This window comes from Cetorhinus maximus, chromosome 21 (assembly GCF_964194155.1).
Source record: "Cetorhinus maximus chromosome 21, sCetMax3.hap1.1, whole genome shotgun sequence".
Taxonomy (NCBI): domain Eukaryota; kingdom Metazoa; phylum Chordata; class Chondrichthyes; order Lamniformes; family Cetorhinidae; genus Cetorhinus; species Cetorhinus maximus.
In genome coordinates, this window is record NC_135899.1 from 1,843,087 (window position 1) to 1,857,601 (window position 14,515).

At 46.4% G+C, this 14,515-nt stretch overlaps 1 protein-coding gene across 2 annotated transcripts in view; it reads right to left on the reverse strand.

Moving 5' to 3' along the window:
• Positions 1–14,515, reverse strand: part of daxx (death-domain associated protein) — a 48,143-nt gene that overhangs the window by 13,543 nt on the left and 20,085 nt on the right. For both annotated transcript variants that reach the window (XM_078566449.1, XM_078566448.1), the window contains exon 4: positions 11,616–12,588. In XM_078566449.1, coding sequence (XP_078422575.1) covers positions 11,616–12,588 — 973 coding nt within the window. The remainder of the gene's footprint in view (positions 1–11,615; positions 12,589–14,515) is intronic.

Sequence of the window (14,515 nt, forward strand, 5' to 3'; positions counted from 1 at the left end):
GAACAGACCTCGCACCTCCTAGAACGTGCATTAACAAATTTATCGGGCACCAGTACACACAGGACAATACGTGAGCCAACAAGGAGTCAGCAGCTTCATGTTAAAGAGGGAAGAGCCATTATTTATCAGCAGAGCCATAAAATCTAGTGTTGTGTCATCGCGACACCTGATCGAGAGTTCTACATTATAGTAACCATCAAACTGGGCATCCATGAGGTGCTGTGGGCCATCAGCAGTAGCAGAATTGTACTTGAACACAATCTGTAACCTCATGGCCCATCATATCCCCCACTCTACCATTACCATCAAGCCAGGGCATCAACCCTGGTTCTATGAAGAGTGCAGAAGGGCATGTCAGGAGCAGCGCCAGGCATACCTGGTGAAGCTACAACACAGGACTACTTGCATGCCAAACAGCATAAGCAGCAAGTGATAGACAGGGCTATCCCACAACCAACAGATCAGATCCAAGCTCTGCAGTCCTGCCACATCCAGTTGTGAATGGTGGTGGACAATTAAACAACTCACTGGAGGAGGAAGCTCCACAAATATCCCCATCCTCAATGATGGGGGAGCCCAGCACATCAGTGCAAAAGATAAGGCTGAAGCATTCGCAACAATCTTCAGACAGAAGTGGCGAGTGGATGATCCATCTCGGCCGCCTCCGGAAGTCCCCAGCATCACAGGTGCCAGTCTTCAGCCAATTCAATTTACTCCACGTGATATCAAGAAATGGCTGAAGGCACTGGATACTGTAAAGCTATGGGCCCTGACAGTATTCTGGCAATAGTACTGAAGACCTGTGGTCCAGAACTTGCTGCGCCCCTAGCCATGCTGTTCCAGTACAGTTATAACACTGGCATCTACCCAGCAATGGGGAAAATCGCCAGGTATGACCTTTGAGGAAAGGTCTTCCAACTGAATTATTCGAAGGAGAAAGGAATTATTTTGTACTGGGCCAATAAAGGGAGCTTATAGGTAGCGGGTCTGTGTAGACTCAGCTCTTCCCACTCAGTCTACTTTCTCCCTCATACTCCTTAGTTCTAGTTAAATCGATTCTGTCCTTGATCCCTCTGGGCATCCTCTTTCTCCAGCACTGCAGTGCTCTCCTGAATCAAAACTGTACCCCTCCCTCCACCTGTCCTTCCATTTTGATTTCTGTCCTGACCGAGGAAATCTGATTCAGAGATTCTGTCGTAGGCAATCCTCCAACATTCCCAGCCAGTCCTCGACTCACCTCCCCCCCTCTGTCCATTGGCCTAACCCCGTTTGTTCCCTGCCTCCTTACCTGCCCGCGCGCACCACCCAAACCTGACACCTTTCTTCAGGACCGACTTCACTGCCTTCCAAACGCATCCCAATACATTTATTAAAAGAAAGTGGGAAATGCCCCTCAAAGATTTTGCCATGAGCAGGGAGTGTCTTGAAAGGAGCACTGATAAGTGGAAGTGTCTCTAAAAGAGTGCCGCATAACACAGCAGGGAGCGTCCCTAAAGGGAAGCACAGTTGTACCATTTATTTTACAATGTCTGTCCATGCTTTTCCTACCAAAATGAATCACTATGTCTATGGGAGGTCAAAAAACTATGGCCAGTGCCTCTGCAATTTCCACTCTCTCTTCCTTCAGTATCCTTGGATGAATCCCACCTGGTTCTAGTGCCTTATCAACTTTAAGGACAGATAGCCTGTCCAATATTTCCTCATCAATTTTGTGTGTCTGAATTTCCTTCACTTTCACCGTGGCCTGGGTAGCATCATCTTCCTTGGCAAAGACAGATGCACAGTATTCATTTAATACCATGTGTAAATCCCCCTTTTGGTCCCTAATTGGCCCTTTGCTTCCTTTTACCACCCTCCTACTACTTGCCTATTGAAGACTTTAGGAATTCTATTTCTACTATAACCTGCCTGGTTCTCAACTGTATTTCCGACATCTGTAATCAGCACATTTTCTCTTTTTTAATCTTCATTTCTATCTCCTTTATCATCCAGGGAGCTCTGGATTTGTTTGCCCTACCTTTTCCTTTGGAGGGATTATACCTTGACTGTGCCCAAATAATCTTTTCTTTGAAGGTAGCCCATTGCTCAACTGTTTATCCAGCCAACCTTTGACTCCAACTTATTAGGCCCGGATTCGTCCTTACCCCTTTCCCCAGTTAATTATTGTTTCTCTGGATTGTTCATTGTCCTTTTCCATAGTCAGTCTAAACCTTATGATGCAATGATCACTGTCCCCCACATGTTCTCCTACTGACACTTGATCCAATTGGCCCACCTCATTCCCAAGAACCAGGTCTAGCAGTGCCTCCTGCCTTGTTCGATTGGACACATACTGTAGAAAAATTCACCTGAACACACTCTAGGAACTCTTGCCCCTCTTTGCCCTTCACTATCCCAGCCTATATTCAGAAAATTGAACTACCCTTCCCTGAACACCTTGTACCCAGGAATATTTAATGTCCCGCCCTGCCCTTCTTTGAGCCAGGTCTCTATTACAGACAATCTGTGCCTGTAACTCACCAATCGTATTTGCCAATAATCCTATCCCCTCTTGAAAGCCTCGATTGACTCCGCCTCTACCAGGTACTCAAGTAGCACATTCCAGATCTTAACTGCTCGCTGTGAAAAAGTTTCTCGTGTTTCCATTGCTTCTTTTGTCAATTACCTTATATCTGTGCCCTCAGTTTTTTTCCCCCATCTAACTCTGTCCAGACTCTTCTATCAAATCTCCTCTCAACCTTCATGGTCATTGTGGTGCAAGGTGAGGTTTGTGTTGTGGTTAACTAGTCCACTAGGCTAAAATACAAACAGGTCGGAGAACCCCATGGGCAAGGAGCTGCAGAAGGAGCGGTAGTCACAGGAGGAGTGGAGTGTCCATGTTTGAGTCTAACCATTTCACTGTAACTGGCTCATCCTATACTATAGGAACAAACATTCACTATCTTTTGCGTAGGACAAAGGGAGAAGCCAAACCTTAGTCAGAACACCAGACCAAGAGAGATTGAGCAAGAGCTAGATGCAGCAAACTAGAGCAGGAATGGTGAAATTTCTGCATCACATAGATGGTGCCTCCAACCCAACACTCTTATCCCCAAAACCCGCTCACCTCAGGTCCATGTAATGTTAGGAACAGGAAACCACCAATGATATTGTGCCTCAACACCACTTTGCTGCAGATTGCTGACAGTGTTAACCAACAAAAACGAGTCTTGGTCCTGACACCTCCCCATATTATCGATAACAGCCATGGACACTCCCTTTATTAATGAGCACCTCAAACAACTCAATCAGACATGACGTACCTTTTACAAATCCACACGAGCTCTCATCAGCTCATATTTCACAATATGCTCAGCCATTCTCCCAAATGACTAGAAGTTTCACCACAACAAATGCTAAACCAACAGGCCTGCAGTTAACCTGGTTAATGGTATGTTTAGAATCAGAGAGTTTTAACAGCACAGGAGGCCGCCATTCGGCCCATCATGTCTGCACCGGCTCTCCAAATGAGCATTTATGGCCTAGTGCCATTGCCTTGCCTTTCCTCCATACCCTTTCACATTTGAATAGAAACAATCATCTAATGCTCTCTTGAATGCCTCGAGTGAACCTGCCTCCACCATTCATGCAAGGCGGGTGCAATTCTGGATGGTTTCTGTGACCTGAAGCAATTTGATTCCAATTTGCACCCAGAAGGCTAAAAACAGGGCATTATTCTAACATCCTGACCACAAGAGTTCATGTCTCAAAATGTTTGCTACCATTTCCAAAGAGATGTAGGACCGAAACCCAAGACCTTCAGTGCCCCTGCCTGCTGAATGTCTCAAGGGGGGTGGGGGTGGGAGGGGGCTAACTCATCACGTTAACAGTGAGTCCGTTCATTAATAACTGGAATGGATTCTTCATTATTTCGTGAACATTTTGCATCATTAATTTCCTACGAACTAGCTTTGTGCCAGCCTCAATGTAATTGACCTACTGGGAAATAAATCCGACTACTTTTTTTTAACCTGGAGCCGGTGAGGGTGGCAAGATCAACCTTGGTTGGCAAGCACAGCAGTACAAAGGGTTCAACCATGAGTGGCACTCTGCTTTACGTCACAGCATGACTAAAGGAATGTGTTTCACTTCACTGTTGGCCTTCATTGCCAGAGGACTTGAGTACGGGAGCAAGGATGTCTTATTGCAGCTGTACAGGCCATTGGTGAGACCTCACCTGGAGTAGTGCGCGCAGTTTTGGTCTCTTTACTCAAGGATATACTTGCTATAGAGGGAATGCAGCAAAGGTTCACCAGACTGATTACTGGGATGGCAGGATTGTCGTACGAGGAGAGATTGGGCCGATTTGGCCTGTATTTACTGGGGTTTAGGAGAATGAGAGGCGATCCCATTTAAACATAAAATTCTGACAGGGATGGACAGACTGGATATAGGGATGATGTTTCCTCTGGCTGGGGGGGTGGGGTCTAGTACAAGGGGTCACAATCTCAGGATAAAGGGTAGGCCACTTAGGACTGAGATGAGGAAAAGCTTCTTCACTCAGAGGGTGGTGAACCTGTGGAACACTCTAACCACAGAAGCCTGTGGAGGCTCAGTCACTGAATATATTTAAGGAGGAAATAGATAGATTTCTAGACTCTAAAGGTGTCAAGGATTATGGGGAGAGAGTGGGAGTATGGCATTGAGATGGTCATGATCAGAATGAATAGCAGAGCAGGCTTGAAGGGCCAAATGTCCTACCCCTGCCTCGATTTGTTATGTTTCTCTCTCCCCCAACTCAGTGAGATGTTCTCCCAGAAGACTTAAATCTTCTATGTATTACTCTGCTGGACTCAACATGAGAAAGAGATTCTTGAAGTACTGTGCTATTTATGTGCCTGGGATTCAGTTCTGAGGCGCCTGGCACTTCTGCTGGCAAGTCTTCGGATAAGGGATTGGTGAAGCCAGAATAATTTCAGACAGACTGATGGATAATGGCTGCTAGCAGGGGGAATGTTTGTATTGTGTTAACAGTCTTGAGCAGATAGTGCCCAGGAGTCAGCTAATGCTTATGGTCTGCAAACAGTGCAGTAGCAGATTATTCCTCAGGACAGATGGAAAGAAAATGACAATCTAGGGGACCATCACATCTCGCCAACCCCACCATTTCCAGACTACTCCCACCCCTCAAGCTGGCTAGAAATAAAAACTGACGACAGCTATATTTTAAAAATTAGGAGCAATATTAGCCTTACAAGATCTACGCAGCAAGAGGGAGACAGCTGGTGAACCAGGTGTGCATGGAGTGCTCATCATACTGCTCATTGGCATATGCTGTTTATCCAATACATATGGGACACAGACTGACCACAATAAACAAACTCAGCTCTTTTACAGCCTCTGTGCCAACCCCCTTGGGAAGAGCCGCTGAAAGACAAGCTCCAACAAGCAGCAGTCAGCCAGTTGAGCACAGGCTACGTAAGACTGTAAGGCAACAAAGCCAGTAACCATTAGAAAGGGAGGTGGACTCAACCACCTTGAAGACAGGGGCTCCAGATACAAACATTCAGCTCCTTTGTTGGGCAATGATTGACACTGGGGAAAACACAGCCCTGCAGAGTGCGAACTTTCCATGGTCCTTACAAACACAATAAAAACAAAAATAAAAATACATTGAAAATTCTCAAATTGAAAATTTGACAGGGCCCTCAACCATGTCCGGCCCATCTCCCGCGCATCCGCACTCACACCTTCCTCTCCCTCCCAGAACCATGATAGGGTCCCCCTTGTCCTCACTTATCACCCCACCAGCCTCCGCATTCAAAGGATCATCCTCCACCATTTCCGCCAACTCCAGCATGATGCCACCATCAAACACATCTTCCCTTCACCCCCCCGGCGGCATTCCGCAGGGATCGTTCCCTCCGGGACACCCTGGTCCACTCCTCCATCACCCCCTACACCTCAACCTCCTCCCACGGCACCTTCCCATGCAACCGCAGAAGGTGCAACACCTGCCCCTTTACTTCCCCTCTCCTCACCGTCCAAGGGCCCAAACACTCCTTTCAAGTGAAGCAGCATTTCACTTGCACTTCCCTCAATTTGGTCTACTGCATTCGCTGCTCCCAATGCGGTCTTCTCTACATTGGAGAGACCAAATGCAGACTGGGTGACCGCTTTGCGGAACACCTTCGGTCTGTCCGCAAGCATGACCCAGACTTCCCTGTCGCTTGTCATTTCAACACTCCACCCTGCTGTCATGCCCACATGTCCGTCCTTAGCCTGCTGCAATGTTCCAGTGAAGCTCAACGCAAACTGGAGGAACAGCACCTCATCTTCCAACTAGGCACTTTACAGCCTTCCGGACTGAATAGTGAGTTCAACAACTTTAGATCATGAACTCTCTCCTCCATCCCCACCCCCTTTCCGATCCCCCTTTTTCCCAATAATTTATATAGATTTTTCTTTTCCCACCTATTTCCACTATTTTTAAATGTATTTCCATCCATTGTTTTATCTCTACCTTTTAGCCTATTTCGATCCTTTCCCCCCACCCCACCCCTTCTAGGGCTATCTGTACCTTGCTCGTCCTGCTTTCTACTCTTAATGTCACCTATTAGCACATTCCTTAGATAATATCACCACCGTCAACACCTCTTTGCCCTTTTGTCTGTGACATCTTTTGGCAATCTCCACCTATCACTGGCCCTCTATCCAGCTCTACTTGTCCCACCCCCCCTTAAACCAGCTTATATTTCACCTCTCTTCTATTTTTCCTTAGTTCTGTTGAAGAGTCATACGGACTCGAAACGTTAACTGTGTTCCTCTCCGCAGATGCTGCCAGACCTGCTGAGTTTTCCCAGGTGTTTGTACTTTTGTTTTGGATTTCCAGCATTCGCAGTTTTTTGCTTTTGTCCTTACAACACAAAGCTCCATAAGGCTTGCAGCTGTTCAACATAAAACACAGGTGCTGCGAAGGAACAACACAGGCCATATGGCCTGTTCAAACAATCAACACCCATTAGGTAGACTGAAGACAGTGCGCAGATTTTGTAATTTAACTCTGGACACAACACTTTTAAAATGGAGGGGGGCTGAGAGGGGAACCTGGGTGTCCTTCGACATGAATCACAAAGTTAACATGTAATACAGTAAGTAATCAGGAAGGCAAATGGTACGTTAGCTGTGTTACAAAGGGGTTAGAGTAAGAGAATGAAAATCCTACTACAATTATACAGGATCTTGATGAGAGCACACCTGGAGTACTGCATGTAGTTGTGGTCTCCTTTGCCAAGGGAGGATATACTTGTCTTGGAAGGGTGTAATGAGATTGGCTCCTGGGTTAAGAGGGTTGTTCTATGATGAGGATCTGAGTAAATTAGGCCTATACTCTCAAGTTTAGAAGAATAAAAAAAGGCTGGCATTTATCTAGCACCTTTCACAGCCAGTGGAGGCCTCAAATGCTTTAGTGAATGAAGTACTTTAAGTGCAGTTGTAATATGGGGAACATGGCAGCTAATTTGCACTCAGCAAACTCCCACAAGCAGCAACGTGACAACGACCAGTTAATCTGTGCTTTGTGATGTTGATTGAGGGATTAATACTGGTCAGGACACGAGGGCAGGACTCCCTTGCTCTTCTTCGAAATAGTGCCATGGGATCTTTAACGTCCACCTGAGGGGGCAAACGGGGCCTGAGTTTAACATCTCATCGGAAAGACAGCACCTCTGAGTGCTGCACTTTTGAGCAGCACTGGAACCCAGAACCTTGTGATTCAGTGGCGAGAGTGCGACCAACTGAGCCACAGTTGACACCAAACGAATGAGGGGTGGTCTCATTGAAACACAGACAGGGCGGACACATTGTTTCTGCTGGCTGGAGAATCTAAAACATGGGGAGAGTCTAGGACTGGGATGAAGCGAAATTTCTTCACTCAAGGGATTGTGAATCTTAGAACATCAACAGCTCTCCGGGGTAGAGGATTTCAGTCATTGGGATATGGACATATTGTCAAAAATTAGCCACCATCTTGCTGAATGGCACAGCAGGCTTGAAGGGTTAAATAGCTACCTCCAGCTCCTATTTATGTTCTTAGGAGTGCAAGTGCCACACACTATCCCTACAAAACTGGACAGCTGTGACTAAAGCACCAGTTCAATTAAAAGGCTACAAATGAAGAAAGACCATTAGGACAGCTAGTTATTCAGGTAGACCACTGCACTCACTGTGACGACTTGCAGACAGTCCGAACAGTCGGGCCGAGTGGGATTCAGCCTGAAGCAGGGCCTAAGGAAGCAGCATAAGGCAGTCAGGCAGCTGCTGTTGGGAAGAGTTCCCAAAGGGACAGAAATTCCTGTGGCTTTCCTATGACACCTCAAACAGAGCAAAACCTTTTGGGAAGCAATAAACTGCTCAAGTTTCAATTAAACTTTGAGGCAGTAAAGAGACTGATTTATTATCCAGTCCTCACATTGCTCTCAATACTCTCACTGTGAAAAAGGGCAGGATAATTAAGGTGACAGGAGGGGAAGACAGAACATGACATGGTGGAGTGTTGGAATTCTCCATGGTTATAAATGACACCAGCTCAGACAGACGGTGAACCTGCCTCCCCTCTCAAAGTTCCCATCACACAGCATCAGAAGTGGAGCAAAAGACTTGTACACTAATAATCTGGGGTGTGAAGAGGCTCCATTTGAAATGTCTGTCTCCAGACAGGCAGCATCTCTCAAAGGTAGTAACTGGAACAAGGCACAAGTCAGGAGTGTGATGGAATACTCTCCACTTGCCTGGATGAGTGCAGCTCCCACAACACTCAAGCTCGGCACCATCCGTGGCAAAGCAGCCGCTTGATCAACACCCCATCTGCTGCCTTAAACATTCGCTCCTTCCATCACTGACAAATTGCACCTTCCAAACCCATGACCTCCACCATCTAGAAGGACAAGGGCAGCGCACACACATGGGAACATCCACCTGGAAGTTCCCCTCTGAGCCTCACACTGTCCTGACTTGGAAGTATATTGCCGTTCCTTCACTGTCACTGGGTCAAAATATCCTGGAACTCCCTCCCTAACAGCACTGAGGGTGTACCTACACCACATGGACTGCAGCGGCTCAAGAAGGCAGCTCACCACCACTTTTCCAAGGGCAACTAGGGATCATATCCTGAAAAACATGCTTTTCTTTTGAATCCAGATTCAAGGTTCCGCTGAACATCACAACATTGGAACACTTAAAATAAAAATAAAATAATAGTCTATCAATTTCTGATCAAATTTCTCAAGATCAGATGCCCCGAATAAATGTTTCTGGAGTTTAATACAGGCGATCTGGTGATATCCATGTAGTTTTACAACTGAAACTATCAACTGCATCATTCCGTGTTCTTCCAGATAAACTTTCAGCTGCGAATCCGAAAGTTAAGCCAAATGTTAGCATTGAAATTTAGTATGGAATATTTCACCTATTACACTGACAGTACACACACTTTTGATAGATTGAGGGAAGGGTTGTTAACTGGACATTTCTGGATGAGAGTACCACTGGGAAAGTACTGCCTTTGTTGAGATGCTAAGCAATCTCCCCATACCCCGATCCAGGCATTATTCATAAAACCTGTTTCAAATGGTAACAACTCACCCAATGAGAGGAGGGGAGGCAGTGGCATAGTGGTATTGTCACTGGAATTACCAGAGACTCAGGGCGATTCTCTAAGGACCGGGGTTCGAATCCCACCATGGCAGATGGTGAAATTTGAATTCAATAAAATCAAAGTCTGAAGATGACCACGAAACCACTGCCGACTGTCATAAAAACCCATCTGGTTCACTAACACCCTTTGGAGAAGGAAATCTGCTGTCCTTAACTGGTGGTGACTGCAATGTGGTTGACTCTTCTGAATGAGGCCAATTAGGGATGGGCAATAAATGCTGGCCTAGTCCACATCCCATCAATGAATAAAAAAAAAGTTTTAACTTTACAAAACTGCACAGGAGCTAAGCGTAATGTGCTAAGCCAAGGGAGGGATCTCAATGAAAGCCAGGTCTCAAATGAATAATTGCTTCCTTTTTGAAACCAACTTAGCACCACTCAATCGTTAACTTTCCTTTAAAAGAATGGGCAGCTTGTAAAATAACTTTGGACATATTAAACAAACTTCCTCCCACCTCGAATACTTTCTCAAGGAGCAGCTACTAAAAATATTGATTCAGTAGTCAGGCAGCCAGCTGCAGTACACAGAACTGGGCAATACTGCTCATCATTCTTGTTATAGGAGGGGCCAGTGATTGGATAGACGTCAGATCACAACGCAAGCGCTGCAAGTCTTCAAGGGAAACCGGTTCAGAGGTGGTCTAACTGTTATGTGGTGCTTGATTTGTGCAACTGGTTAAATAGGGTGTGTGTGTGGAGCTGTAATAAGACCAAACGTTCCCTACAAACAGATACTCGAGTGTACAGGACTTGAATATCACTGACAAAACTTTTCATCTTGCACTCATCAGGATGAAACAAGAATTTACACCACAGGAGAAAAAAAGATTCTGACTGGCTGGCATGTTGACTCCGAATTTCCATGGCGATACCACAGTTAAAGCAACAGGAAACTACAGGCTCCCCATGCTCCCGGGTAATTCAAAAAAGGCACAAGGTGTGAACATATTCCTTTTGTTTGCAGAGGACTGGCCTCTGTGCATGAATGTATGTCACTTCTAGCAAGCGTAAATGAGCCATGTTGGGAGCTCAACTGATTATATTAAATTAGTTGGTAGCTAACGCTGTACACTCAGGATTGTTCAGCAAGTGCTGTCCAATCTCAGAATTCCATCTAACTGTCGATGTTTCGTTTTGGGTTTTGCAGTTGTGGGCTGGTTGAGTACGTACGGTCAGTAATACGGACACCTGAAGGAATGTGCTGCTTGATCTGATCAGCCAATCGCTGGGACGTACGGCCCATGTACCTGGCATCGCACTAACACTGAAAATTCATACACAACATTGCTCAATTGTGGGGTAGGCTGAATGCCCGAGGGCAGCATCCTTTTAATGGATTCTTGAATTTGCTCTGATGAGTGCGAAATGAAAAGCTTTGGCAACATGTCTCCATTTTCAGCAATATTGATGTTTCCATGCTACTTTAAACCGATTCTCCAATGTACTGACAGCTTTCCCCAACAAGCACACCCCATCGGCTTTCCTTTAGCTTAGTCTGAGCACCTCTCTCTCCCTCCTTTCCCATTACTGCCAGATGTCACCTGGGGTTTTTCCAATTCCTAACCTGTGGAAGCAGTCTTTGGGAATAATGCAGGTAGGATGGGAAGCTCCCTTCACCTGCTCGAGTCCACAGTAGCCAGCTGCCCGGGAAGTGGGTGACAGAGCAGGCTGGGACTCAGCCACTGTTATCAGCATGTGTTGGAGGCAGTCGCTGTCATCGCCGCCTCAGTCTGAAGCAGCCCAGTAAAACTGACTGCGACAGTTTGCTCAAGATCAGTGCAAAGCATCGTCTAATTCAAGGAACACAAAGTGGGAAACACTATCTTTCAGTGGCAGTAACTTTTCTCTCAATTTGTAGCACAACAGAGGGAAGGAACAAAAACAGCAAATCCGAAGGAACTTCGATACAACTTTCTACTTACTGCATCTCCATATCTTGCCCTCGCTTAACTCTCTTTGAAACTGGTGGACTGTCCAGATCGACAGAGCCTTTCTTTTCCCCGTTTACTGCAGTTAAATAAATGTCTGGACTGTGTCCATCAGTTTTTAGCATATCCAAATTCTCCTTCTTGATAACAGGCTTTCTGTCCAGATTTGTATCATCTCCTGTGCTCAAAGATTTTGGTTCATAACAGGGGGATGTTTCTGCATTGCACTTATCATGTGCAGACAGATTGTTTGTTATTGTTTCCTCCCTCGCTGAAAGATCCTCAAGTGCTTCGGAGGCAGTTTTAGGGTTTGGTTTGGCAGTCGGTGCCTCCAGTTTCTGCCCACTGGAGTCTGCTCGTTTCCTCTTTGGACGCCTCACTGCTTGTTCCCCGAGCTCACCTTTCATTCCCTCGTGATCAGTTGGTGGCGGGCTGGCCTCGTCACTCCCGATTTCTTCCTCGGCAGAGCGGGCAGGGCTATCCCCGATGTCGGAATGGTCCCCTTCCCCTGTGACACAGGCAGGGCTCCTCACGCTGTCAGACCCAACACCTTCCACCATGGGAGTAGCAGCCCTGTTCTCACTGCTCGATCCCACCCGCTCCTCCGCATCCCCTTTCTCGCTACTGGATCCAATCCCTTCCTCCACAGCGGGAACAGCTCTGCCTTCAATGCTTAATCCCACTCCTTCCTCCACAGTGCATACGGGACTAGTGCCATCGTCACCCCCAACTTTCTCTGGCGCAGTGTTCCCACTTTCATCGTTGCACTCAGACCCCTCGTGTGGGGTGCAGACGGGGCTGCTCTCATTATTGGAGCTGACATCTTCCCCTGCAGCGTCCACTCCCACTCCTCCTTCCACCTCGCCTTCACCCGATTCTGCATCCTCCTCACTCTCAACATCTGAAGACTGAGCAGACTCTTCAGACTCATCCACCTCTTCCCCATCAGTGCCTTCTGCCTTTTCATCTGAAATACAATTTAAAGGTGTAAACAGTCTCCAGGGAAAAGACAGATTAACTACTTTAAACTGTTGACTGAGCTGAAGCAAGCCAGAGCAGGTGAACAGAAAGTTAGAGGGTAAAAGCAAAATACTGCGGATGCCGGAAATCTGGAACAAAAACAAAAATAGCTGGAAAAACTCAGCAGGTCTAACAGCGTCTGCGGAGAGGAAGACAGAGTAAACGTTTTGAGTCTGTATGACTCTCCGTCAGAACCCGCTAGAGGGATTGCATTCAAGGCTGACGCAGGTGACAACCATGGGGACGTTTTTCTTCCTACTAGTTGGATTGTTACATTCACTCAGATGTTTAATCTCAAAATATACAGTTTAGACTGATTCTTTAATAACGTCAGAAAAATCTTTAGTTGAAAGAAGTAACTACTTCTTAATTATGCCATTGGAACTTAGCCCTCCATTTTTAAAAATTTGTTCATGGGATGTGGGCATCATTGGTCAGGCCAGCATTTATTGCCCATCCCTAATTGCCTTTGTTCAGAGGGCATTTAAGAGTCAAACATATTGCTGTGGGTCTGGAGTCATATGTAGGTCAGACCAGGTAAGGACGGCAGATTTCCTCCCCTAAAAGGGCATTAGTGAACCAGATGGGTTTTTACGACAATCAGCAATGGTTTCATGGTCATCAGACTTTTAATTCCAGACTTTTATTGAATTCAAATTTCATCATCTGCCTTGTCGGGATTCAAACCCTAGTCCCCAGAGCATTATCCTGGGTCTCTGGAATTACCTGAGAATAGATGCTTATCAGGGTTTATATTCACAGGAACACTGAGGAAGGGAATGGGACATATGTAACATGAGGAAGGACTATCCCACAGGACATGCTGCTAATGTTTCAGCAGATTACAGAGTACAACCACTCAGTCACAGCTTTTCGACCACAAAATTTGCTCTCTAACTCCCTGTCCCCACTGGTTTCTTCAATGTCCATCTTACTGTTTGTCGAAACTGGCCATTCCAAAAGTAAAAGAGTAGTGAGAGCGACTGCCCTTGACATCAAGGCCGCATTTGACCGAGTGTGGCATCAAGGAGCCCCAGCAAAACTGGAGTCAGTGGGAATCAGGGGGAAAACTCTCCATTGGTTGGAGTCATACCCAGCACAAAGGGAGATGGTAGTGGTTGTTGGAGGTCAATCATCTCAGTCCCAGGACATCACTGCAGCAGTTCCTCAGGTGGATGTCCTTGGCACAACCATCTTCAGCTGCTTCAGCAATGACCTTCCTTTCATAAGGTCAGAACTGAGGATGTTCACTGATGATTGCACAATGTTCAGCACCATTCGAGACTCCTCAGATACTGAAGCAGTCCCTGTCCAAATGCAGCAAAAACTGGACAGTATCCAGGCTTGGGCTGACAAGTGGCAAGTAACATTCATGCCACACAAGTGTCAGGCAATGACCATCTCCAACAACGGAGAATCTAACCGTCACTGAATACCCCACTATCAACACTGAGGGTTACCACTGACCAGAAACTGAACTGGATTAGTCATAAAAGGAAGTCAGAGGCTAGGAATTCTGAGGCGAGTAACTCACCACCTGTCTCCCCAAAGCCTGCCCGCTATCTACGAGGCACAAGTCAGGAGTATGATGGAATACTTCCCACTTGCCTGGATGAGTGCAGCTCCCACAACACTCAAGAAGCTCGACACCATCCAGGACAAAGCAACCTGTTTTGAATGACACCCCATCCACCACCTTAAACATTCACTCCTTCCACCACTTGCACACAGTAGCAGCAGTGTCCACCATCTACAAGATGCACTGCAGCAACTCACCAACACTTCCCTGACAGCACCTTCCAAACTTGCAACCTTTACCACCTAGAAGGGCAAGCGCAGCAGATGCATGGGAACACCTGCAAGTTCCCCTCCAA